The following is a 25526-nucleotide window of genomic DNA, read 5'->3' on the forward strand; positions in this document are numbered from 1 at the left end:
TTAGACTATGGATGTAGTTAAAAAATAGGATACGGAGTGCTTAAGGGGAGTAACTTATTTGGGACGCCTTATTATCTACAGTACATAAATGTCCTAAATAGAGGGATAACCAGCAGTTTTGTAAATTGTGCAAATAGCACAGAGCTGGGGAACTGAGATGAGCAGCTAGCACGAGCTGGGGGAGTGGGGTGTGCAGATAGCACGGAGCTGGGGGAGCGGGGTGTGCAGATAGCACGGAGCTGGGGGAGCGGGGTGTGCAGATAGCACGGAGCTGGGATGTGCAGATAGCACGGAGCTGGGGGAGTGGGGTGTGCAGATAGCACGGAGCTGCAGATAGGGAGCGGGGTGTGCAGATAGCACGGAGCTGCGGGAGTGGGGTGTGCAGATAGCACGGAGCTGGGGGAGCGGGGTGTGCAGATAGCACGGAGCTGCGGGAGCGGGGTGTGCAGATAGCACGGAGCTGGGGGAGCGGGGTGTGCAGATAGCACGGAGCTGCGGGACTGGGTGTGTGCACGGAGCTGGGGGAGGGGGGTGTGCAGATAGCACGGAGCTGGGGGAGCGGGGTGTGCAGATAGCACGGAGCTGCGGGACTGGGATTGCAGATAGCACGGAGCTGGGGGAGGGGGGTGTGCAGATAGCACGGAGCTGGGGGAGTGGGGTGTGCAGATAGCACGGAGCTGGGGGAGTGGGGTGTGCAGATAGCACGGAGCAGGGGGAGTGGGGTGTGCAGATAGCACGGAGCTGCGGGACTGGGGTGTGCAGATAGCACGGAGCTGGGGGAGTGGGGTGTGCAGATAGCACGGAGCTGCGGGAGCGGGGTGTGCAGATAGCACGGAGCTGGGGGAGTGGGGTGTGCAGATAGCACGGAGCTGCGGGACTGGGATTGCAGATAGCACGGAGAGTGGGGTGTGCAGATAGCACGGAGCTGGGGGAGCGGGGTGTGCAGATAGCACGGAGCTGGGGGAGCGGGGTGTGCAGATAGCACGGAGCTGGGGGAGCGGGGTGTGCAGATAGCACGGAGCTGGGGGAGCGGGGTGTGCAGATAGCACGGAGCTGGGGGAGTGGGGTGTGCAGATAGCACGGAGCTGCAGATAGGGAGCTGGGGTGTGCAGATAGCACGGAGCTGTGCAGGGAGCTGGGGTGTGCAGATAGCACGGAGCTGCGGGAGTGGGGTGTGCAGATAGCACGGAGCTGGGGGACTGGGGTGTGCAGATAGCACGGAGCTGGGGGAGTGGGGTGTGCAGATAGCACGGAGCTGCGGGAGCGGGGTGTGCAGATAGCACGGAGCTGCGGGAGTGGGGTGTGCAGATAGCACGGAGCTGGGGGAGTGGGGTGTGCAGATAGCACGGAGCTGGGGGAGTGGGGTGTGCAGATAGCACGGAGCTGCGGGACTGGGATGTGCAGATAGCACGGAGCTGGGGGAGTGGGGTGTGCAGATAGCACGGAGCTGCGGGGTGTGCAGATGGGCTGGGGGAGCGGGGTGTGCAGATAGCACGGAGCTGGGGGAGGGGGGTGTGCAGATAGCACGGAGCTGGGGGAGCGGGGTGTGCAGATAGCACGGAGCTGCGGGAGCGGGGTGTGCAGATAGCACGGAGCTGCGGGAGCGGGGTGTGCAGATAGCACGGAGCTGCGGTAGTGGGGTGTGCAGATAGCACGGAGCTGCGGGAGGGGGGTGTGCAGATAGCACGGAGCTGGGGGAGGGGGTTGTGCAGATAGCACGGAGCTGCGGGAGGGGGTTGTGCAGATAGCACGGAGCTGCGGGAGGGGGTTGTGCAGTTAGCACGGAGCTGGGGGAGTGGGGTGTGCAGATAGCACAGAGCTGGGGGAGTGGATAATATGTGTGAGGCGGTCCTGGAAATCAAAGGTATTTAGACCGCCATATAGAACTGGGCTGAAACATGACAAATTAAAGCATTGTGACCGAAAAGACCTTGTTGTTGTGGTACTCCGCTCTGTCAGCAGCTAGGCAGTGTGGGAGGCAATCAACACGGGAAACTTTTGACTGCATAGTCAAAAGTTTAAAGTACAAATCACGGGAGGGATAGGGCAAGGTTGTGTAATGAGACCGCAGATAAAACATTGTGTTCACAGATGGACTCTGCATTACAAAAACAACACGGAGAGAGTTGGAGAGAGTCCAGTGAAGAGCTGCTAGAACAATCCCAGGGCTAGAGGTATGAGTTGTGAAGAGAGATTTGAGCTGAATCTCTTTATCCTAGAAGAAAAGGGTTAGGGAAGTCTTTTATGAAGTTTTTCAAATCCTAAAAGGAGTTAAACCTAGCTAATGGCTTTTTTTTTTTTTTTTTTTTAAAAGTCATCACCAATTATTTTTTTTATTGTTTTCTCCCCAATTTAGTCGTGTCCAGTTATTTTTAGGCTCGGCTCAACTACCACCCACTCGACTACCACCCATGCACTGACTTGGGAGCGGTGAAGACGAACACATGTTGTCCTCCGAAGCGTGTGCCGTCAACTGACCTCTTCTTTACACACTGCAGACTCACCATGCAGCCACCTCAGAGCTACAGCTTCTGAGGACAATGTAGCTTACAGGCAAGCCTGCAGGCGCCCGGCCAGACCACAGGGGTCGCTGGTACTCGGTGAGCTGAGGACACCCTTTCAGTGATTTTACTTTTTGCATTATGCGTTGACATGAGCGCATACATTAGTTATTTAAAACATGACTGGGTTATTTTAAAACAGAAATACTGTAAAGTATTTATAGTTTATTTCGACCAGAACTAAATTTACTGTTCAACTTTTTTATGCATACTATAACATATAAATATATAAGAACAATGAAAAAAGAAGAGGATATTTTAGGTATTTAAAAAGGTAGAATAATTGATTACAAATCAATTATCAGGATGTTTCAGACTATAAGTCCTTCATTGGCTGAATACAACCCCCCCCCCCCCCCCCCCCCCAAAAAAAAAAAAAAAAAAACAGATTAAGAAGTTGATAAAAAAACAAACAAGTAGTCTTTTAGGGCTTCTGAGTGACGCATCCAGCAAAGGCGCTCCACTCGTATGTGCCCTATAGTCTGGGGATCCCAGGTTTGAGTCGAGGCTATGTCACAGCCAACCGTGACCGCAAGCTCCCAGGGGGTGGCTCTCAATTGGCCGAGCGCCGCCCTGGTAGGGAGGGCTTAGGTCGGCTTGGGAATCCACAGCTCACTGCACAACAGCGACCCCTGTGGCCGATGGGGCGCCTGTGATTCTGCAGTGGAGCTTCCAGATCTATGTTGTCCTCCGGCACTATAGGTCTGGTGGCGTCGCTGTGGATCCACAATGCAAAAAATGACAGATTGGCAGGAGCACATTTCAGAGAACGTGTGTTCCAGTCTCCGTTCCCCGAGTTGGCGGGGTGGTTGCGAGTGGTGAGCAGAGGATACGGATAATAACTCGGCCCACTAAATTGTAGAGAAAACCGGGAGTAAATTTATAAAAAAAAAAAAAAATTAAAAGTTTTTTAAACAAAATTCCAGGATGTTGTTGATGTTAATGATCTCAGAATAGAATGTTCTTTCCAAATGGCTCCAAAGTGACCAGTCTGAAAATAAGTTTACTTTCTTTTTGCTTCCTGACAGCATTAGTTCCATAACATTGAACTATCCCACAAGTTGTGATGTCCTCTGTAGTGTTGTCATCTCTATTAAAATGTCTGGCGACAGGAAAGGTAGAGGTGTTGATTTGTATACTTCTCAGATGTTCCACGAAGCGATCAGCTAAGCGTAGTCTTGTTTCCCCAATATTCAGCTTGTTACATTTGATGCAGCCAATGCAATATACTATTCCTTTACTAATGCAAGCAAAAGTATCATGGATAGTAAATGAGGATTTTGCTCCCTTAACTACTGTGTTGCTGTAATGTATTTACAAGTAGCACAGCGTGACCTGTTGCATGGAAACGTACCCTTAGGACTGTCCAGATTGGGTCGAATGTTACTGTGGACCGGATGCACTCTTAGATTTTTGTCTCTTGTGTATGACATTAGAGGAGGATTATTGAAAATGGGAGCTGTAGAAGGATCTTCTTGAAGAATGCTAACATTTCTTTGTATGATGTGTTATACTTTTTTGGTCAGAGGATAAGTAAGAACAAGAGGAATACGATCATTGGTAGTCTGTGTTTTGGTTTTGTACAAAGCATCCTTTCTGTGCTTCTCTAAGTATAGTGTCTGGAAACCCACAGTTTTTGAAAAATACACACGTCATTTGTTTTATTCCAAAAATAACTGTCATCACTGCAAATGCATCTCAGTGTTAGTAACTGGGAGTGTGTGTGTGTTTGCGCATGTGTGTGTGTGCGCGCGCTACATCGCTTGCATACCAAATGAACTGACCAGAATCCAGGAAGACATGAGAGAGGGCCTTCATATCGTAATTGTACATTTGTCTTTAACACAGACTGACAAAGTATTGGTTATCATGGATATGAAGGAAAGTTTGAAGATGGAACCTGTTTCCATTAAAGAAGAGGTTATAGAGGAAGAGTGCTTTTGCATTCCACAGCGGGTAACAGAGCAGACGTCTGTAGGAGAGGAAGACCCTGATGTGAGAGCTGTCCATATTAAAGAGGAGGCCCAGGAGCTAGACCCCAGGTCTGAGCAGTGCAGCGGCGGTCCTGCTCCGCTGGGCAGTGTGCACGTTAAAGAACAGGATACCTGCTCTTCTGCTGAAGAGGAGGGCCCAGATCTGGAGTCTGCACAGGGGGAGTATCGCCCCTCTCAACTGGAATCTCTCCAGATTGTTCAAGTAGAAATAGTTGATGTGAAAGAAGAAAACCCAGGAGAAGAAACGACAACCAATGAAGTGGAGGAACTTCCTTCTACTCATTGCAAAACATGTAAGTATAAACGAGTAACTGAGGCACAGTGAGTTTCTTATGGACTATGTTCTTGTTGTGTTTTTCTTATAATTTGTTTAACCCTTTCAGGTAATACCAGTGTGTTTCCTGGACTATGTTGGTCGAAAGCAGCCTTGTTTTAGTGCCTTTCGTCATGTCAGACTCCTGGACTTTGTGTGCCAGCTCCCGTCAGTGTGGTGATAGCACTGAGAATTGGATGCTTTTTGTGTTTTAGGGATGTTGAATTTATTTAGGGTAAAAGATATCATTGTCTTGGTTTAACCTTCCATCAGCAGCCAATGAACATTATACACATCGAGCAGTAATGGGGTATAATTGGACCCCCAAAAAAATCTGGAAAGAAAGCGGGTACAAATCCAGAATATCATTCCACTATATCAGATCCATCATTCCACTGTATCAACTCCATCATTCCACTATCAAATCCATCATTTTTTATTTATTTTTTTTAAATAACTGCAGCATTTTTTTTTTTAAGTTGTATTTACTTTATGGAGTAAAGTGGCTTCATGCAGTGCTCCACTCAGGTTGCCTACTTGCAAGTGCTGCATCTGGTCCTGGTCTTTCTGTCCCTCCCTCTATTGCACAGGCACCCTCTCTTCATGGGTTTGGGAACACATCAATTCATGAATATGACCATCATTACTCTGCAGTACTCTGCATTTACCATTAGTGTTTTACTCACTGACAGCTTTTAGCGGTGATGTTGCTTCCTGTTTTAAAGTAAGGCTATGCCAAAGATATTCCTTACATACATATCCACACTGCGTCCACCTTCCTTAAATACATATCCACACTGCGTCCGCCTTCCTTAAATACATATCCACACTGCGTCCGCCTTCCTTAAATACATATCCACACTGCGTCCGCCTTCCTTAAATACATATCCACACTGCGTCCGCCTTCCTTAAATACATATCCACACTGCGTCCGCCTTCCTTAAATACATATCCACACTGCGTCCGCCTTCCTTACATACATATCCACACTGCGTCCGCCTTCCTTAAATACATATCCACACTGCGTCCGCCTTCCTTAAATACATATCCACACTGCGTCCGCCTTCCTTACATACATATCCACACTGCGTCCGCCTTCCTTACATACATATCCACACTGCGTCCGCCTTCCTTACATACATATCCACACTGCGTCCGCCTTCCTTAAATACATATCCACACTGCGTCCGCCTTCCTTAAATACATATCCACACTGCGTCCGCCTTCCTTAAATACATATCCACACTGCGTCCGCCTTCCTTAAATACATATCCACACTGCGTCCGCCTTCCTTAAATACATATCCACACTGCGTCCGCCTTCCTTAAATACATATCCACACTGCGTCCGCCTTCCTTAAATACATATCCACACTGCGTCCGCCTTCCTTAAATACATATCCACACTGCGTCCGCCTTCCTTACATACATATCCACACTGCGTCCGCCTTCCTTACATACATATCCACACTGCGTCCGCCTTCCTTACATACATATCCACACTGCGTCCGCCTTCCTTACATACATATCCACACTGCGTCCGCCTTCCTTCATACATATCCACACTGCGTCCGCCTTCCTTACATACATATCCACACTGCGTCCGCCTTCCTTACATACATATCCACATTGCAGAGGTCCCCAGCCTCACAGTCCACCAGCTCGTTTTGATGCCATTTCTTGCTGGTTCCTTCAGCATGTACTGTCAGAAATGTTTACAGGAAGGATACAGCTCTTCAAGAAAGATGACAGCAGCCTGAAGGACTGTTGTGTCTTATGCAGAGCTCCTCTGTAAAATTAGCAATATACCGAAGTATGCATATACCTCATCATGTACCTCATTTCAGTCGGAGCACAGGCACTGTTGCAGGAGGGAGCATGAACTGGATACACTGCGATGTTCAGAAGAAATACTCTCTCTCCTGGTGACCATTCCCGAGTAAAAGTAATTCCCTTCTTTAATGACTTAGGATGTGTGAATAAAAAAATATCAAAACTATCAGGAATGAGTTGATGCAAAAAAAAATCGTTAAATCTGGAGAGCAACAAGTACAACAAAGGGAAGTAATGTGTTTCTTGTGAACACTGCAGGGGGTTCTAGATCATGTCCTTCAGATGAGACATAAAACCAAGGTCCTATTGTAAGAGACTGCAGCAGCAGTTGTTGATGCATAGTTCACCCCCTGGTCTCTGTAAGTCGCTTTGGATAAAAGCATCTGCTAAATAACATGTTAAAAATGGAAAAAGTAATTAGTAAATGACTGTCTAAATGTGAGCTGTGTAATAATCTGTCTGTCTGTCTGTCTGTCTGTCTCACAGCGGGTGCAGACCCAAAATGTCAAGCCCATTCATGTCCTCACTGTGAAATCTCATTCACTCGGAAGCAGTACCTGGAGAAGCATATCAAGGGCACACACAGAGAGGAGTATGTGCAGATGCTGAGAGCTCCATCCTCCCAGGTCTGCCACCACTGTACTGTATGTGGGAAGACATTCAGTAAGTCTGGAAACCTCAAAGCACATCAGAGAATCCACACGGGAGAAATGCTGTATCACTGTACTGAGTGTGGGAAGGGTTTCAGTCAGTTAGGAAACCTCAAAACACACCAGCGAATTCACACAGGAGAGTCGCCTTACAGCTGCAGCGAGTGTGGGAGGAGTTTTCGTGTGTTAGGAAACCTTAAAAAACACCAGCGGATTCACACAGGAGAAACGCCCTACCACTGCACTGACTGCGAGCGCAGCTTCAGTCGCTTGGAGACCCTGAAAGTTCACAAGCGGATTCACACAGGGGAGACCCCGTATTGTTGCTCGGAGTGTGGGACGTTCTTCAGTCACTCCACCACACTCAAAGCGCACCAGCGCGTTCACTCTGGAGAGACCCCCTACTCCTGCACCGTGTGCGGGAAGAGTTTCAATAGATCAGGGAACCTTAAACAGCATCACCGCATTCACACCGGGGAGGCACCATATCACTGCTCTGTGTGTGGGAAGAACTTCAGAATCTCAGGAGACCTCAAAAAACACAAGCGCATTCACACAGGAGAGAAGCCCTATTACTGTACTGAATGTGGGAAGAGATTTACTTATCTGTACCAGCTGAAAATTCACAGCTGCGGCTGTGTATGAAAATAAACAGCTGTAACATGTAGCAGATAATTTGTAATAATTGACCAATAGAGAATGAATTCTTGATTAATTCAGGGTCACATTGTGCACGGTATAATCCACTGAACATATAATCACAGCAGATATGCCTGTCAAATGGCAGCCAGTTCAACAGGTTTTTTCCAACCACGTGTGCTAGCAGGACTCTTTTTCAAACGAAGGGGAGCACTGACTAAATCAGGCAACAATCTTGCCAGTTTTCGAATATGGCAAATATTATAGCTGTTTTACTTCTCCTAAATCACAAGATGGCACATGTGAGTGCAGGCAGTAAACTGCTCTTTGTTTCTTGCTGCTGTCTGTCCTATTCATGTTGATTTCATGAAAAATAAATACCACAAGCAAATGTGCTTTATTGAGTTTAGTTTTAGCCAGAAATATGCAGAGTGTAGTTTTTATTGTAGCACACTGTTTTGGCTTTTGAGAGAGCAGGAGGTTGGGGTCATGTAGAGATTGGGTGTCTGTCTGTCTGTCTGTCCATCCATCCATCACTTACGTGTTTGTCTGAAGAGCCGCTTATCTGATTGTCATAAATCTTGCTCTCATTTTGACTTTCCAGCCGTGGCACATTCTATAACATACATTTTTCAAATAAATACCCCTTACTTTTGGACTGAGGAGATGGCTTTCTTGGTTCTTTCCACCTCTCCTCATAGATCTCAAATATTGTGTACTGGGAGTAGTCTATTGCTTTGGACCTTCTTATGTTGTTTTACATGCAAAACAAACACGCTGTTTACTTGCATAATTCAATCACTGAAGCACTGCCGGAACTGTCTCTTATGTAGAACTCATCTGTAAAATCAGCATTATGCTGAAGTATGCATATAACTATGACTATATTTAATCCTGCACTTCACCCAGTCTGTAGTATTTTTTATTTCACCTGCACTCGTATGTAACCCTGATGTAACTATCAACATTGTTATCTGCTCTTGAACTGCCCCGATATCAAATCGTACTGTGTTTTGTATTTGCAATTAAGACTGAAGCCATTGTATTTTGCATCTTGCTCTTAACTGAACTGTAATTCTTGATATGTATTTTTTGTATACAACTGTAAGTTGCCCTGGGTAAAGGCGTCTAAGAAATAAATAATACTTCATTTCAGTCAGAGCACAGGAGGGAGGAGGGAGTATCAACTGGATACACTGTGATGTTCAGAAGAAATACACTCTGTCATGGTAACCATTCCCGAGTAAAAGTAATTCCCTTCTTTAATGACTTAGGATGTGTGAATAAAAAATATCAAAACTACCAGGAATGTGTTGAAGAGAATAAAAAATAGCATAGATCTGGAGAACAACAAATACAGCAAATGGAATAAATGTGTTTATTGTGAACTGGGTTCTGGGTCATGTTAAAAATGGAAAGAGTAATACCAAATTACTGTCTAAATGTGAACTGTGCACTAACTCTCGCTCTCTCACAGAACGGATGCCTTATCTGTTATCGAACATTTCCTTAAGATGTAATTGAAAAATAGCTTAGTAATACCTGTCTAATGCAGCCCCTCTACTTCCTGCTTGCAGGGTATGGGCCGTGGGTATGGTACACATACGGTCAAATCCTAACACAATGGTGAAAATACAATTACCATTAATACAGCCTTAAAATACAGGGTATGCCTGGATAGTGCCTGTGTGTTCTGTAAAGTATGTTAAAAAAGTTTGTTACTTATACCTTTAGTTCTGTAGGTGCAGTATTAACGGTTACAATACCTCTGTAGTCGGCACATTGTTTTTTTTGGTCCCCAGCAATGCTGGATTAGGCAGGTTTTTTTTTCTACATCAAATCAATGACTTAAAAAGTGTTATTTGGGATTATGGACCGCATTTCAAGCTGTGAAATCCTCTACAGGTATGCCAAGTAATACCAAAACAATTGCATTTTACAACAAGGCAGACGACAGTAGTGAGAATTGCAGAAGTTTTGGGGTGTTCGCTAATTGTTAGAGTTAGGTATATTGATGTATGTTTTGAAATATTAATTGTGAAATGTTCTCTCCCTTCCTTTTGAAAGCGCATATGCACTGGGTTTGTGGCCTGGTAATATTAATAAATACTCAATGAGAAAGTGAAGTTGTTTTTGTGATTCTTGCAATGGCAATCTGTTCATCACGGTTTAGACCTGTGGGATGCTTGCAGTCGTACATTCACTGTCCTTGTAGTGTGCAGCTACACATTGGAAAACATTAACAGACATATTTAGAAGGGCCTGAGTTAAAAGCATGCTTGGGAAGAGTCAGAAATAGACAGGCCGATCAAAGAGACAGAGTCAGTGCAGTCTGCAAACTCACACTGAAAATGAAATCTGTGTGTAGTGTTGAACAAACACTACACACTACTGTATTTTAAAAAGCACAAATAATAAAACAGTGAAGTTCTTCCTTTAATTACAAAGGTTTATTTTTTGTAATTACTACTCTATAACCATCAAACAGAAAACTCATGGTGACCTAATAGCTCACTGGTGTTCAAGATCACGGACTGTTCTACTTACATTTGGTGGGAAATGAAGTGGAGATAGACTTAGGACAAGGGAAGGAGACACTTTGCACAGAGAGTGGTGAGGGGATGGAATGGCTACCTACAGTAGTCCTGTTGTTGAAGCAGAAGCACTTGGATCCTTTAAGAACCGACTTAACGGAGTTCTGATATCAGGAGCCAGACTAGCTGAGATGGGCTGAATGGCCTCCTCTCATTCGTAACTGTTCTTAAAACACCATGACAAATGGGGGTTGATCGAGGGGTCACATGTCGAGTCCAGTGGTTTAAAAAAAAAAAAAAAAATGGGGGAGGAAGAGCTTGTCCTGTTGGCACAGATAGGATCCCGGCCAAGGGTTCAAGCAGATTACTGGGAGAGAGCTCTGTGAGAGGTGAGGGGAGAGGGAGAGAGGAAAGGATAGTTATTAAATGGGACATTTGTGAAAAGAGCAAGGGATTGTATATTCATGCTTATCCATCATTGGTGGTACTAAAGTACTATATAAGGAAATAATGAGTTGCAAAATGACTTGGATCTTGGATTTCAGTGTGTGTAAAAGCACCAAACCTACTCAAAGCATGACTGTATGTAGGTCTGAAATTCAATTTCTGTATGCAAACATACAGTACCTATAGATAGTCTAGACCCGCTTTCAAAATGTTTACCTTTTGTTGCCTTATAGCCTTGAATTAAAATGCATTCATTTTTTTTTTTTCATTTACACATCCTACACCACAACTTTCAAGTGAAAAAAATATTCTAGAAATTTGTAGAAAATTAATTAAAAATGAAAACTGAAATAAATTGGTTGGATAAGTGTCCACTCCCCCTCGTAATAGCAATCCTAAATTAGCTCATGTGTAACCAATTGCCTTCAAAATCACACACCAAGTTAAGTGGCCTCCACCTGTGTTAAACCGTAGCGATTCACATGATCTCAGGATACATTCAGCAGTTCCTGTAGGTTCCCTCTGTTGGGTAGTGCATTTCAAAGCAAAGACTCAACCATGAGCATCATGGCGCTTTCAAAAGAACTCTGGGACAAAGTTGTTGAAAGGCACAGATCAGGGGATGGGTATAAAAAAAAATATCAAAGGCCTTGACTATCCCTTGGAGCACGGTCAAGATGATTATTAAGAAGTGGAACATGTATGGCACCATGTGACAAAGTGCCCGCCCCTGTGTATATTATCTGTTATGTGTTGCGTGTGGTGTGTTTAAATGTTGGCGTATAGACATAGGTACACGGGATATAAACAGGTCTGTGTAACACGAGTGTTTAAAATGTATATGTGTATTTAGGCACGAGGCTTGCACAGCACTTCACGTGCAAGTAAAATGTAGTAATATGTGAGCACGGGGAATTGCACTTTATTAATTCACGTGCTGGGATTCAAGTGAATAATTAATAGGTAATTGAATCCCAGCACAACAGTATATATAGATGCACGTTGTCACACACTCGCGGTTGGGTGTTCGGTGAGTGGAGAACGGGAGAGAGAGTAGAATTACAATTGCTATTGTGTGCTGGTGGGACCAGCACGATACTTGTTAATTTATCATCTCGCCGTGTTTGTCAGTGTGTCTGTCCGTGCACCGTTTTGTTAAGTTTAGTCCGTTTTTGTTTGTCTATTTGTTTAGGCATAGAGTGCCGTGTCCTGTGTTTTCGTGTTTGTTAAACCTGTTTTATTTTTCAATAAACCGGCGCCAGCAAGCGCCACCATCATTTCAACTCATCTGTCCTGTTTTGTTTATTTTCCTGCTTCTGGTCTGACGCCACCCACTCCGGCCGTCTTTGTGGCACACCACCAAGACCCTGCCTAGATCAGGCCGTCCCTCCAAACGGGATGACCGAGCAAGAAGGAGACTGATCAGAGAGGCTACAAAGAGGCCAATGGCAACTTTACAAGAGCTACAGGCTTTTATGGCCAAGACTGGTCAAAGTGTGCATGTGACAACAATATCCCAAGCACTCCACAAATCTGGCCTGTATGGTAGGGTGGCAAGAAGGAAGCCATTACTCAAGAAAGCCTGTTGAAGTATGCAAAAAAAAAACACTCATGAGACTCTGTAACCATGTGGCAAAAAGTTTTGTGGTCTGATGAAACTAAAATGGAACTTTTTGGCCTAAATACAAAGCATTATATTTGTTGCAAACCCAGCACAGCGCATCACCCAAAGAACACCATCCCTACTGTGAAGCATGGTGGTGGCAGCATCATGTTACAGCGATGTTTCTCATCGGCAGGGACTGGGGCACTTGTCAGGATAGAAGAAAAAATTAATGGAGTAAATTACAAAGAAGTCCTTGAGGAAAACCTGCTGCCCTTTGCAAGAAAGCTGAAATGGCACATTTGGCAGCAATTACAGCCATGAGTCTATTTAGATAAGTCTCTACCAGCTTTGCACATCTGGACACTACAATTTTTGCCCATTATTCTTTGCAAAATTGCTCAAGCTCCATCAAGTTGAATGGGGACCTTTGGTGAACAGCAATTTTCAACTCTTTCCACATATTCTCAATTGAATTGAGGTCCGGACTTTGACCTTTTTGTTTTTAAACCATTCCAGTGTGGCTTTGGCTGTATGTTTGAGGTCATTGTCCTGCTGGAAGATGAATCTTCTTCCAAGTCTCAGGTCTCTTGCAGGTTTTCCTCCAGGATTTTTCTGTACTTTGCTGCATCCATTTTGCCCTCTATCTTCACAAGCTTTCCAGGCCCTGATGCAGAGAAGCATCCCCATAGCATGATGCTGCCACCACCATGCTTCACAGTAGGATTGGTGTTCTCAGGATGATGTGTGGTGTTAGGCTTGCACCAAACATAGCGCTTAGCGTTGAGACCAAAAAGCTCTATTTTGGTCTCATCAGACCATAGTATCTTCTTCCACTTGGTCTCAGAGTCTCCCACATGCCTTCTGGCAAACTTTAGCCAAGATTTGGTGTGAGTTTTTTTCAATAATGGCTTTCTTTTTGCCACTCTCCCAAAAAGGCCAGCTTTGTGAAGCACCTTTGCTATTGTTGCCATATGCACAGTGTCTCTCAGCTCAGCTGTGGAAGTGTGTAACTCCTTTAGAGTTGCCATAGGCCTCTTGGTGGCCTCCCTGACTAGTGCCCTTCTTGCCCAGATACTCAATTTTTGAGGATGGTCTGTTCTAGACAGATTCACAGGTGTGCCATATTCTCTCCATTTCTTAATAATGGACTTTACTGTGCTCTGAGGGATATTCAATGCCTTGGAAATGTTCTTATATCCTACCCCTGAGTGGTGCTTTTGAAGCTTCGTCTTCATGATGTAGTTTTTGTTAGGAAATGTACTAACCATCTGTGGGACCTCCCAGAGACAGGTGTATTTAACCTGAAATCATATGAAACACCTTAATTGCACACAGGTGGACTCCATTCAACTAATTATGTGACTTCTAAAGACAATTGGTTGCACCAGAGCTTATTTAGGTGTGTCATAGCAAAGGGGGTGAATACTTATGCAATCAATTATTTTCTGTTTTATATTTGTAATAAATTTAAAACAATTTGTAGATTTTATTTTCCACTTTGACATTATGGACTTTTTTTGTGTTGATCAGTGGCAAAAACTCCTAATTAAATCCATTTTGATTCCATGTTGTAACACAATAAAATATGTAAAAGTCCAAGGGGGTGAATACTTTTGAGAGCCACTGTATAATGGTTTACTGCATAGGCTCACATTTGAAATCCATAAACCATGAAAAAATAAAAATATATATTGCAACCTTCACTAACGAATGTTCAACGACACTTCAGTCTTGTGTTCAAGCAAAACATGTTATTTATTGCTAAATAATAATCATGTAGATACAATGCACCGTCTAAGTCTCCTGTCATGGGATTTACCACTGGCTCCACAGACCCAGATCAACGTTAATCAGGCACTGCCTGATGTTACCTTAGGCAAGACAATCCAAGATTAATTCTATCGGGACTGAAACCAGCCAGTTAAACTTGACATTTCAAACCAGACAGGACCATTCACATTACAATTAAATATTGACATTTATTTTAGTGATAGATAATCAATTTCAAATGACTAACGCTAAATACAATTATTACTAAAATGGAAATACTTATATGGGAAGTCTTCAACATACTTACAACAATAATCCCCATAGAACATTTATACAAAAAACACAGTCAGTTTTTCTTTAAGTAGATGGAAAACTGCAAATCGGCATGTAATTCAAGTTATTCAACAGGTTTCATTCGACTTTATGAAGCAGAATGAGTTAATTCTATAAGGTGATGTTAAACTTTTGGCCATAGCTGTACAGTACAGTAGGTTGATCAAATCAGCGCCTTGGTCAAATTGCATCGCCCCCAGTCTGAGCGCTTCGTTTAAATAGTTATTACAGTGAAAACCACTTAATTGAATCACTGGTTTATTAGGTTAACAGCATAGTATTAAAAAATAGAATTATCTTGTTCTTGTTGTTGTGTAGAATAACAGTAGGCTTCTCTGTTTCAATCATCACATCCTGGTAACCTTTTAAAATATGTTTTAGGCACCCCTGTGGCCTCAAAAGAGTCCTCAGAGTCATTTCTATCCCCCAAGTACAACTGGTACCCCTGACTGTAGCCATTAGCGCGTCCCCCTGCAACACTGTACAGCTTGGCTTGGGTCTCACTCATTAACATCATCACTGAAGACATTTTAAAATCGGTATTTTATTGACTTTAAGTTTAGAGAGAGGGAAATGGATATTAATATAAAAAATGCCTAAGATTAAGTGAAGGACATTTTCATATAGAATATATACCATTAATGTCCTGCACATTTTTTCTAATTATTCTGTTTAATGCACAGGAGCATTGAAGATGAGTTCTATTAGTCTTACTGGAGCAGCAGATGAAGCCTCTTTCAGTGGACACATCGATAACCAGTGTCCCTTATAAAGTATATTTTAATTGGATATAACTTAGAAATAAGCACACAGAGACTGTATTGCAAATTGCAGTGTTTCTGTACTCCACTGAACAAGCACTGAATCCCCTTTTTAACACTTTACATAGAAACCTCTATTCTCAACCACGGGGTCAGTTTTTAGCTTTTAAGGGGCATTAGTAATATACTGAACGTTCTAACCAGGGTAATGGTTGCACTCTGAGACTGTCACCATTACACTCTATTGAGACCAAAGGGGTGTTTTAAAGCTGTCAGTTTTAACAGTCTCCAGGGTGGGATGACTGAAACAGAACATGAACCAGAAGAAGACTTTAATTAAAATATCAAGTTGTATTTAGAAATCATCACAATTGAGACCAGGTCCTAGTTATGATCGGTCACCTGCACTCTGCTTTGATTATTAAGAGGCTTACACTCTAGACCAGGGATCTCAGTCACTTTTATCTAGCTGTCTACTTGTGTGTCAACTGGTCTATCAGTAAAACAGCAGCAAATACCTGTCTTTCTCATAATAAATCTCCTGTTATGGATTTATGTTTGACAGTCTGTATTGCTGTATTTGGTGAATGCTTATCTACAGCTTTGTTTTTTTGTTTTTTTACCCAGTATGGTATTACAATGTTTTATCCTTACTGTGCGTGTGTGTGAGTGAGTGAGAGAAAGCTAAACAAATGATTTCCGCAGGAGTTCGGAGGTGTACCTCATCTCATTGTAGCACTCTTCTTCTTCCCCCTCTTCTCTCCACTTCCTGTGATGTCCCGAGCGATGGAACCACAGGACCAGAGCCAGAAGAGCCAGGAGAACCAGAGCCATGCAGAGAGTGAGAGAGACAGCCTGGAGAATACCAGATGCACCATGGCTTGCTGTAAGGAAGAGAGAGTATAAGACTGCGGTAAAATAACCTGTACACACAGAAGACATTACTTCATGTTTGAGTCATTTGAAACATGCTGAAATAAAATATAACACCCTTTGTTGAATAAGGAAACAATTTGCAACATGGAATATTGGACTTACTGGAGCCCCATAATTTCCCAAATGAACAGCAGTAAGCTGTTACGGTCTGCTCACATCTCAACCCATGTATCAGAGATTACACCCAATTTGTTCCATTGATCATGATCGAAATGTGTTAGCTGTACATGTTGGAAACATTGCTTTATTTATTTATTTTACTGTTTACATAAGAAGTAAAGACGTGTCACTCATGATTACTGACCAGTTTTGTCCCAGTGTGTTGCAACATATCTTGCCTGGGTTCATACTGAAATGTTATCATTTCTATGTTACTGAACACAAAATACAGACCCTGGGGAAACTTGTTTAACTAGTAGAGAGAGAGAGACAGAGACAGATGGGAGAACAAAGCATAGGCAAACAGGCCTTTGAATACTCACCGCTGTAGATTGAGAGATCCACAGAGCAGGCCTCTGTTCCCAGAGGATTGGACACAGTGCAGCGATAGAGTCCTGAATTCTGTGCAGAAATGTTCAGAATCCGGACTGTCCCTTTGAGAGAGCCTGGAGTGGAGGAGAGACAGAGAGAGAGAGAGTAGAAGAGGCAAAAAAAGTACAACAAAGTGTCCCCTCAGGACAAGAATAAGATAGAAACGTGGATACGTTACAGTATAAACCTAGATAACTCTTACAGCGAATTGAAAGGAATTGCTAAGGGTCCAGTCTGAGAGAAGCCACACGCTCCAGCCTCAGTAAGGGGTCCAGTCTGCGAGAAGCCACACACTCCAGCCTGAGGTCTTAAATCCAGTTCCTTTCTTGTGAAGGGGCTCAAATTTTAAAGAATGTAACTTCAGGCAGTGGTTGATGGGATCAATACTCGGGCCAAGGCAACAAGCTCTGTGCTCGTTGCAAAAACAACTCTTATGCTCAGAGATGCAACAAATGAGGGGGAGCAAAATCTTGAAAGCTGGCTTGTGTTGACAATGTGATAACACATTGCAGGCCTGTTACCTAAGACCCCCTCAGCAGAACCCTACAGAATGGAGACTAACAGCAGACACAGCTCAGTCAGTTTCCAACAACTTGCAACACATGAAACAAAGATGTTTTGTCCATGATAGCTTTACAGTGCCGTGAGTAAGAGAGCAGTGTTATGCTTCACAAAATGTCCATCAAGAGGAAGCGCAAGTGTGTAGCAGAAGCAAAGTAGACAGAAGTGCTGTGTGCTAATACATAGCAAGCAGAGAGTAGTTGTAAGATGGGACACCTCTAATTTAGGCATATAGCATCAATGCTAGGATTGCTAGCCTATTGTACTGCCAGAGGTATTATAGTAGGGATTTCTTATGTATTTGCAGTGTTACAGTTTGCTGTTTACTAGCACATGGGGGGATGGGGGGGCTACAATGTTATGTTTGAACTGCGCATATGTGTATGTGCGAGCTGGTTAAGAGTGAAATAAAATTGATTCTGTTCAACAAAGTGTGTATAATTTATGTTATGTACCACTGGACCTGAGAATATCATACCAGGGACTTTAAAGGGCATTGAAACAAATGTGTCCCAGAAGCCAGAACACAGACCAACGTTTTGTCGTCCACGGCCCGTACCATACAGTATGCAATCAGATCAAAAGTGGAAGCAGAATTGACTCGTTTAGAGGAAGCTTGAGCTTTGTCACTGTGAGGCGAGAGTGTATTAAATGGAATATCCAGACAGTAATTTATGTGTACAGAAATAAAATAATTAATTTGTATTATCTATACACAACAAAATAATTAAATAACAAAAGAAAACAAAATGGTGTGAGGGAAGGAGTGCAGGGGTGAAATCCAACACAGATCGTGACAACTCGTCTTTAATCGTCTTCGTGACGAACCATACATAAACAAAAAAAGACAAAAGAAATGTTAGTGTTTTTAAAAAATCCTGCTGCACCAAACTAGTCTCTCCCTCCACCTGTTACTCCGCCTATTTTACTTTCGGACCAAACCCGAACACAGTAGTACGTTCCCTTTAGTATGTAATGTCTCGCCTCTGTAGTCATGGGAACACCAATCCCCAACTGCCAAGTATCCTTATCCTTCACCTGACTACAGTGGCTGGAATTTACATACTCGTACTTCTGCCCCTCACCAAGGTGCCGCCCCTCAAAAAGATGACTTTTGCCATGGTCACGAGATCTTGGTAAGGGAAGTCCCGAGTTGGTTTGATGCCATCTACTGTCGGGAGGCTGAATCACAGCCCGAAATCCCTTTGACTCATCACAGTCACCTATGGATTTTAGTGATCTGGCCACACCTGCTGTACCTGTTGTGAAGAAAGACGGCTCTGTACGGACATGTGTGGATTTCAAAGTAAAGATAAACCCTGTCCTGTGTTAGAGAAATACCTGATTCCACTCACTGAGGATCTGTTTGCTTCTCCAGTGGGAGAGCAGCGCTTTACCAAGTTAGATTCGTCCCATCCTTACCTACAGATGAGGGTGGTGGAAAACTCAAGAAAATACCTGACTATCACCACACAATTGTTCACCCTTTGGAATTACCTCAGCTCCAGCTTTGTTCCAAAAGGCTATGGATCAGGTGTTACAGGGCCTGCCTGTTAAATTATTATTACCAAGTCTTGCTACTATCCTGAATCCACTTAATGCTTTGCTGGGCAAGGGCAAGCCATGGGATTGGTCTAAGGACTGTGAGGAAGCATTTAAGAGTGCCACAGAGCAGCTGATGTCACAAGACGTGCTTGCACTCTTTGACCCAAATCTTCCAATCAGGCTTGCTTGTGACACATCACTGTGTGGCGTGGGTGCAGTCATTTCCCATGTTATGCAAAATGGTGAGCAAAAGTCAGGTGCTTTGGCATCCAGGACTCTTAGCAAGGCTGAACAAAACTATGCACAAATTGAGAGGGAGGCCCTAGGAATGGTGTTTGGGGTCTGCAAGTTCCACCTGTTGGAGTGAATTTACTCTCATCACCGACCATCGCCCTCTCACACAATTTTGGGTCCTAAGAAGGGCATCCCATCACTAGCAGTAGCCAGAATGCAACACTGGGCTCTTTTGCTATTAGACCTCACATACAACACTGAATATAAAAAGGCTGTGCTTCACAGGAATACTGATGGGCTCTCCAGGTTGCCATGACAGGTAACACACAATGACAAAGTGGACACTGTTGATCTTTTTTAAGTCAATCAAATTGAGAAATTACCTGGGAATAGTTCTGAAATCATGAGGGACACCAGAGCTGATCCTATACTATCTCATGTCTTGGAGATGGTTTCAATGGACGTATAATGTTATGTTTGAACTGCACATATGTGTTTGTGTGTGAGCTGATGACAATAAAGGCCCAGTTTGAAACCTCTGTCTTCAACCTGTCTGGAGAAATAACACTAAAACACTCCATGAACGAAGAAACAAATACAGGTCTTTAAATGTGGTTTTAGATCCAAGTATAACATTAAGTAGTTTTATGTGAAAAAAAGCTGTATTTCTAGACTTCTTGTTAAAACACACCCACTTCCAGTTTGAATGACATGTGAGGGACTCCTCTGGAACCCTATCCTGCTCTTCACTGCTATCACTCAGAGTCAGCTAAGCAATATACATTAAACTGAACACAGTCCAGTCTGTATGCAGTGCTGATGAGAAGGGGACAAAGTGGGGACAACTGTATCAGGGCCCTGAGTTTAGGGGGGCCCTCAAAAAAGAATAACTGCAAACGTTTTACAGACCCGATTGACAGCACATCTGCCAATGAGAACATGAAAAAATAATCATTTAAATTTTTTGAGGCGGTATTTCAAAGCCGTAACTACCTATCAATCAGTCAAAAAGTCAATGATTGGTTAATACTGTGTGTCAGGAAGACATGCCTCTTTGAATTCTGAAAATTCCGTGGCGGTTTAGTTTTGTAAAGAATAATAAGGGATAAACAAACATACATTCATCAAAGTCATATATATATATATATACACACACACACATTTAACAATTAAGTAAGAAATGGCAGTATGTCAACCAGGTCAGCATTTCATATCTGACTCAAAATAAACAAAGACAAGCATATAATGACTTCAGTTAAATATGCATAAAATATTTTGTTATGTCTAATCTTTTTACAATTATTGTTACACAAATCAAGAAGGAACAAAAAAAGTAACACTTGTGCTAGTTTGTCTTTGTAACCTCCAAATATATATTAGTAAAAATAATATAGCATTTATAGTGTTACACTTACTTATTAAGAGACAAATTAATTGATTTTAACATAATAATTTATTTATCATATTTTGATATGTTGTAAACAAAACATTGCCCTTTTAAAATGACTCCTACTCGTTTTGCTGCAGTACGTATGCAGGGCGCCTTCCACTTTCGACAGGTGGTGTTGTTAGAGGCACGTACTGTACAACCAAGACTGAGATTTGTTATTTTAACAAAACAATGCAGCACATGTTCACTTTTTTTTATAAGAATTCTGATGTTATTTATTTATTTCGTTTTTCCAATTATAATTTCTCCAAATCTTTCTCAACAAGACTGTCTGTATACACTTAATTATTTAATGTAATAACTGTTTTTTGTGGAACAGCTATATTGATTGAAACTGATATTGTAGCCAAAGTTGAATGCATTTTTTAAAAATGCAATTATCCTAACAACTTCCTAGTGAAAGATATATTGAATGTGAATGTAAGTGAGAGAAATGGTGGAAAAGCAGTTCGTACCCTCCTTCTTCACAGGTAGGGAGATCTGATCTGGTTCCAGTTTGTCCCAGCGCAGCTCCGGTACTGGGACCCCCTCTTCCACTGAGCAGGACAGAGAGATGCTGCCCCCCTCGTCTGCCAGGCCATCCCACAAACAGAGAGGGGAGGAAGGGGGAGCTGCAGAAAGAAGCAGAGTGGAAGAGAGACGGGAGTGGTAATGCACCGATTCTCTTGTGAACTGCAGGCCTAACACACTATGTAAGACAAGTAGAAGGCTAGGGCAATGAAGTTGAGAACCCAATCTCTGGGTCCCTGGTAGAGCAGGGCTGATTGATATGGAGAGACTGTTGGTTTACCGAGGATAGTTAGGCTCAGCTCCCCTATTCCTGGCACTCCGGGTTCGGGAGGGTTATTCACCACACAGCGATACGTCCCGGCGTCAGACAAGCGCGTTGAGTCGAGGACGATGTCAGCACTCAGCGGAACAGATGTAAAACTGACACGGCCGATCAAAGAAGGACTCTCTATCACCTGACCATGATCATACACTATCACCTAAGAGGCAGAAAGATATTTCACATCATGAACAAAGATAAGTCACAATCTGAGAGATTTTGTAAAAAAGAAAAAAAGAAACTGACCACAGCCCACCTCCCCTTTGACTAAATAGACACCTGAAGAGAATGAGTGAGACAGCACTTGTACGATTAGTAAAGGCCCTTTTTATGTCTATTCATATGCTTCTCGATCTTAGTGCTGCATTTGATACAGTCCAACAGTAAATCTGTGTGTCAGGCACTGAGTGCTCTTGGTTTAAACCATATCTCCCCTGTAGTTAGCATCAATAATCACTACTAAATATCTAAATGTTAGGCCAAAGAGTCTGTCATTATAAAACTGGAATTGCATTGCTATACTGATGACTTTCAAATGTACCTTTTCTTGAAAACAGACAATGCTGTCTCGCTCACCTGGTTTTCTGACTGCTTTACTGAAATTTAAATTTGTATGTTAATGACTGCAAATGAATTCTGTACTCCTTGATTTAACTCCTGAGGGACATAAACTCCAGTCCTGCACTGGTTTAAAAAACACCTTAACTTCAAGGCTAGCATATCTGCAAGCCATTATTCTTTACCCTTTGTAACAAATCAAACCATCGTGTTTCCCCATGAACTGATTACTCTTTTCAAACCAGGCTCTATCCAGGCTTCAACTGGTTTTAAACGCTGTTGACAGGATGTTAACCCTAACCAGTCCTTCTGAATACATTACACTTGTGCTGCTGCTTTGCAATGGCTGATCCATGCACTCTGCACACCCTGTATAAAACAGGGTATCCTACCCTCTGACCTCTTCTTTGATTCACTTTCCAACTGTGTCCTCTGAGCTTTGTGCTGCTCTTAGAAATAGTGGCTTTGTTGACACCATTAAGCATTAAAAAAAAACTTCACGTTGGTCTCTCTTGAGGGAACAGAAGCCCTCTTTAGCCAATAACACAAAAGGGGTCTTCTAGTCTACAAAGGCGTTCCCTCAACCTGTCTTCATACTGAGAGATAGAGAAGGAATGTGTGAAATGCAGTATAGTGGAGGGCAGGACCCACACCTGTGAAGGGGAGCTGGGTTCGGACAGCGGAGTGACGGTCCAGATGATATTGAGGCGGGACAGTGTAGCCATGGTAACGAAAGAGCAAGGCAGCAGAACAGAGTCTCCTCGCAGGACCTGCACACTCGTCTCTCTGACTGTCACCCTCACTGGATGGGCTGGGGAAGAGACGGAAAGAGGGACTCAATAAAGACATCCATTATCTATCTGTGGTCAGCCCAATAAAAGTGAGACAGTTTCCAAATTAAAACAAGATACAATTGGTACTAACTTGGACCCCCACACACTACATAGATTTTAGACACCAGGTAGACTATAGTGATAATGCATTTGTTTACAACAATGACCTTGCCCTTGTCTAAAATGTTGTTATTGAAGCTATATAACCCTTGGGATATTGAGACATTACGAAGTTTGTAACACTTTCTAAAATGGATACAAGCTTTTAATAATTAAAAAATATAAACTAGATGAGTTTTAGTTTATGATTAGTTTTTGGAGAAATGGGGAAATTTGAACTGGAAAAGCAGCTATATCTGTCTGCTTTGTTTCTAGCACTTTACATCACGTTACTATTAGGCTGTTAGAGAAAAATCTGCTGGCTCTCTGCAGCTAACCTCAAGGCGCTGCGTGAGAATGCTGCCCCCTCGGAGGGCTGTGCTGGCTCTCTGCAGCTAACCTCAAGGTGCTGCGTGAGAATGCTGCCCGCCCGGAGGGCTGTGCTGGCTCTCTGCAGCTAACCTCAAGGCGCTGCGTGAGAATGCTGCCCGCCCGGAGGGCTGTGCTGGCTCTCTGCAGCTAACCTCAAGGTGCTGCGTGAGAATGCTGCCCCCTCGGAGGGCTGTGCTGGCTCTCTGCAGCTAACCTCAAGGCGCTGCGTGAGAATGCTGCCCCCTCGGAGGGCTGTGCTGGCTCTCTGCAGCTAACCTCAAGGCGCTGCGTGAGAATGCTGCCCGCTCGGAGGGCTGTGCTGGCTCTCTGCAGCTAACCTCAAGGCGCTGCGTGAGAATGCTGCCCCCTCGGAGGGCTGTGCTGGCTCTCTGCAGCTAACCTCAAGGCGCTGCGTGAGAATGCTGCCCCCTCGGAGGGCTGTGCTGGCTCTCTGCAGCTAACCTCAAGGCGCTGCGTGAGAATGCTGCCCCCCCGGAGGGCTGTGCTGGCTCTCTGCAGCTAACCTCAAGGTGCTGCGTGAGAATGCTGCCCCCCCGGAGGGCTGTGCTGGCTCTCTGCAGCTAACCTCAAGGCGCTGCGTGAGAATGCTGCCCCCTCGGAGGGCTGTGCTGGCTCTCTGCAGCTAACCTCAAGGCGCTGCGTGAGAATGCTGCCCCCTCGGAGGGCTGTGCTGGCTCTCTGCAGCTAACCTCAAGGCGCTGCGTGAGAATGCTGCCCCCCCGGAGGGCTGTGCTGGCTCTCTGCAGCTAACCTCAAGGCGCTGCGTGAGAATGCTGCCCCCCCGGAGGGCTGTGCTGGCTCTCTGCAGCTAACCTCAAGGCGCTGCGTGAGAATGCTGCCCCCTCGGAGGGCTGTGCTGGCTCTCTGCAGCTAACCTCAAGGCGCTGCGTGAGAATGCTGCCCCCCCGGAGGGCTGTGCTGGCTCTCTGCAGCTAACCTCAAGGCGCTGCGTGAGAATGCTGCCCCCTCGGAGGGCTGTGCTGGCTCTCTGCAGCTAACCTCAAGGCGCTGCGTGAGAATGCTGCCCCCTCGGAGGGCTGTGCTGGCTCTCTGCAGCTAACCTCAAGGCGCTGCGTGAGAATGCTGCCCCCTCGGAGGGCTGTGCTGGCTCTCTGCAGCTAACCTCAAGGCGCTGCGTGAGAATGCTGCCCCCTCGGAGGGCTGTGCTGGCTCTCTGCAGCTAACCTCAAGGCGCTGCGTGAGAATGCTGCCCCCTCGGAGGGCTGTGCTGGCTCTCTGCAGCTAACCTCAAGGCGCTGCGTGAGAATGCTGCCCGCCCGGAGGGCTGTGCTGGCTCTCTGCAGCTAACCTCAAGGCGCTGCGTGAGAATGCTGCCCCCTCGGAGGGCTGTGCTGGCTCTCTGCAGCTAACCTCAAGGCGCTGCGTGAGAATGCTGCCCCCCCGGAGGGCTGTGCTGGCTCTCTGCAGCTAACCTCAAGGTGCTGCGTGAGAATGCTGCCCCCTCGGAGGGCTGTGCTGGCTCTCTGCAGCTAACCTCAAGGCGCTGCGTGAGAATGCTGCCCCCCCGGAGGGCTGTGCTGGCTCTCTGCAGCTAACCTCAAGGCGCTGCGTGAGAATGCTGCCCCCTCGGAGGGCTGTGCTGGCTCTCTGCAGCTAACCTCAAGGCGCTGCGTGAGAATGCTGCCCCCTCGGAGGGCTGTGCTGGCTCTCTGCAGCTAACCTCAAGGTGCTGCGTGAGAATGCTGCCCCCTCGGAGGGCTGTGCTGGCTCTCTGCAGCTAACCTCAAGGCGCTGCGTGAGAATGCTGCCCCCTCGGAGGGCTGTGCTGGCTCTCTGCAGCTAACCTGCAAGGCGGAGGGCTGCGTGCAGCTAACCTCAATGCTGCGTGAGAATGCTGCCCCTCGGAGGGCTGTGCTGGCTCTCTGCAGCTAACCTCAAGGCGCTGCGTGAGAATGCTGCCCGCCCGGAGGGCTGTGCTGGCTCTCTGCAGCTAACCTCAAGGCGCTGCGTGAGAATGCTGCCCGCTCTCTGCAGCTAACCTCAAGGCGCTGCGGAGGGCTGTGCTGGCTCTCTGCAGCTAACCTCAAGGTGCTGCGTGAGAATGCTGCCCCCTCGGAGGGCTGTGCTGGCTCTCTGCAGCTAACCTCAAGGTGCTG

The 25526-nt window shown here is 44.9% G+C and overlaps 2 protein-coding genes across 3 annotated transcripts in view; one reads left to right on the top strand and one right to left on the bottom strand.

Moving 5' to 3' along the window:
- The window catches only part of LOC121303226 (zinc finger and SCAN domain-containing protein 2-like), a 10698-nt gene extending 1750 nt beyond the window's left edge, over window positions 1-8948 (top strand). The window contains exons 2-3 of the mRNA XM_041233795.1: window positions 4410-4848; window positions 7187-8948. Of these exons, the coding sequence (XP_041089729.1) occupies window positions 4431-4848; window positions 7187-7995 (1227 nt within the window). The 5' untranslated portion in view covers window positions 4410-4430 and the 3' untranslated portion in view covers window positions 7996-8948. The remainder of the gene's footprint in view (window positions 1-4409; window positions 4849-7186) is intronic.
- A 201-nt stretch (window positions 8949-9149) lies between these two features.
- zgc:165604 (uncharacterized protein LOC792578 homolog) lies at window positions 9150-23013 on the bottom strand. 2 transcript variants are annotated; one of them, XM_041233378.1, is made up of 6 exons: window positions 22738-23013; window positions 21488-21686; window positions 21153-21308; window positions 16859-16981; window positions 16162-16324; window positions 9150-10903 (listed from the first exon to the last, which is right to left on the bottom strand). In XM_041233378.1, the coding sequence occupies exons 1-6, from the start codon at window positions 22807-22809 to the stop codon at window positions 10888-10890; spliced, it is 729 nt and encodes a 242-aa protein (XP_041089312.1). In that variant the 5' UTR covers window positions 22810-23013; the 3' UTR covers window positions 9150-10887. The 2 variants fall into 2 exon arrangements, with proteins under 2 accessions (XP_041089312.1, XP_041089311.1); XM_041233377.1 differs by lacking the exon at window positions 9150-10903 and having other exon boundaries at window positions 14148-16324.
- Between the last annotated feature and the right edge of the window lie 2513 nt (window positions 23014-25526).

Source organism: Polyodon spathula, chromosome 31, assembly GCF_017654505.1.
Source record: "Polyodon spathula isolate WHYD16114869_AA chromosome 31, ASM1765450v1, whole genome shotgun sequence".
Classification (NCBI taxonomy): domain Eukaryota; kingdom Metazoa; phylum Chordata; class Actinopteri; order Acipenseriformes; family Polyodontidae; genus Polyodon; species Polyodon spathula.

Coding starts and splice junctions, on each gene's coding strand:
- zgc:165604 (XM_041233377.1), bottom strand. CDS start 22,809: ATGGCTACACTGTCCCGCCTCAATATCATCTGGACCGTCACTCCGCTG. Junction 21,687..22,737: donor AACCCAGCTCCCCTTCACAG/GTGTGGGTCCTG, acceptor TCTGCCTCTTAG/GTGATAGTGTATGATCATGG. Junction 16,982..21,152: donor CCTACCTGTGAAGAAGGAGG/GTACGAACTGCT, acceptor CCTCCACTCCAG/GCTCTCTCAAAGGGACAGTC.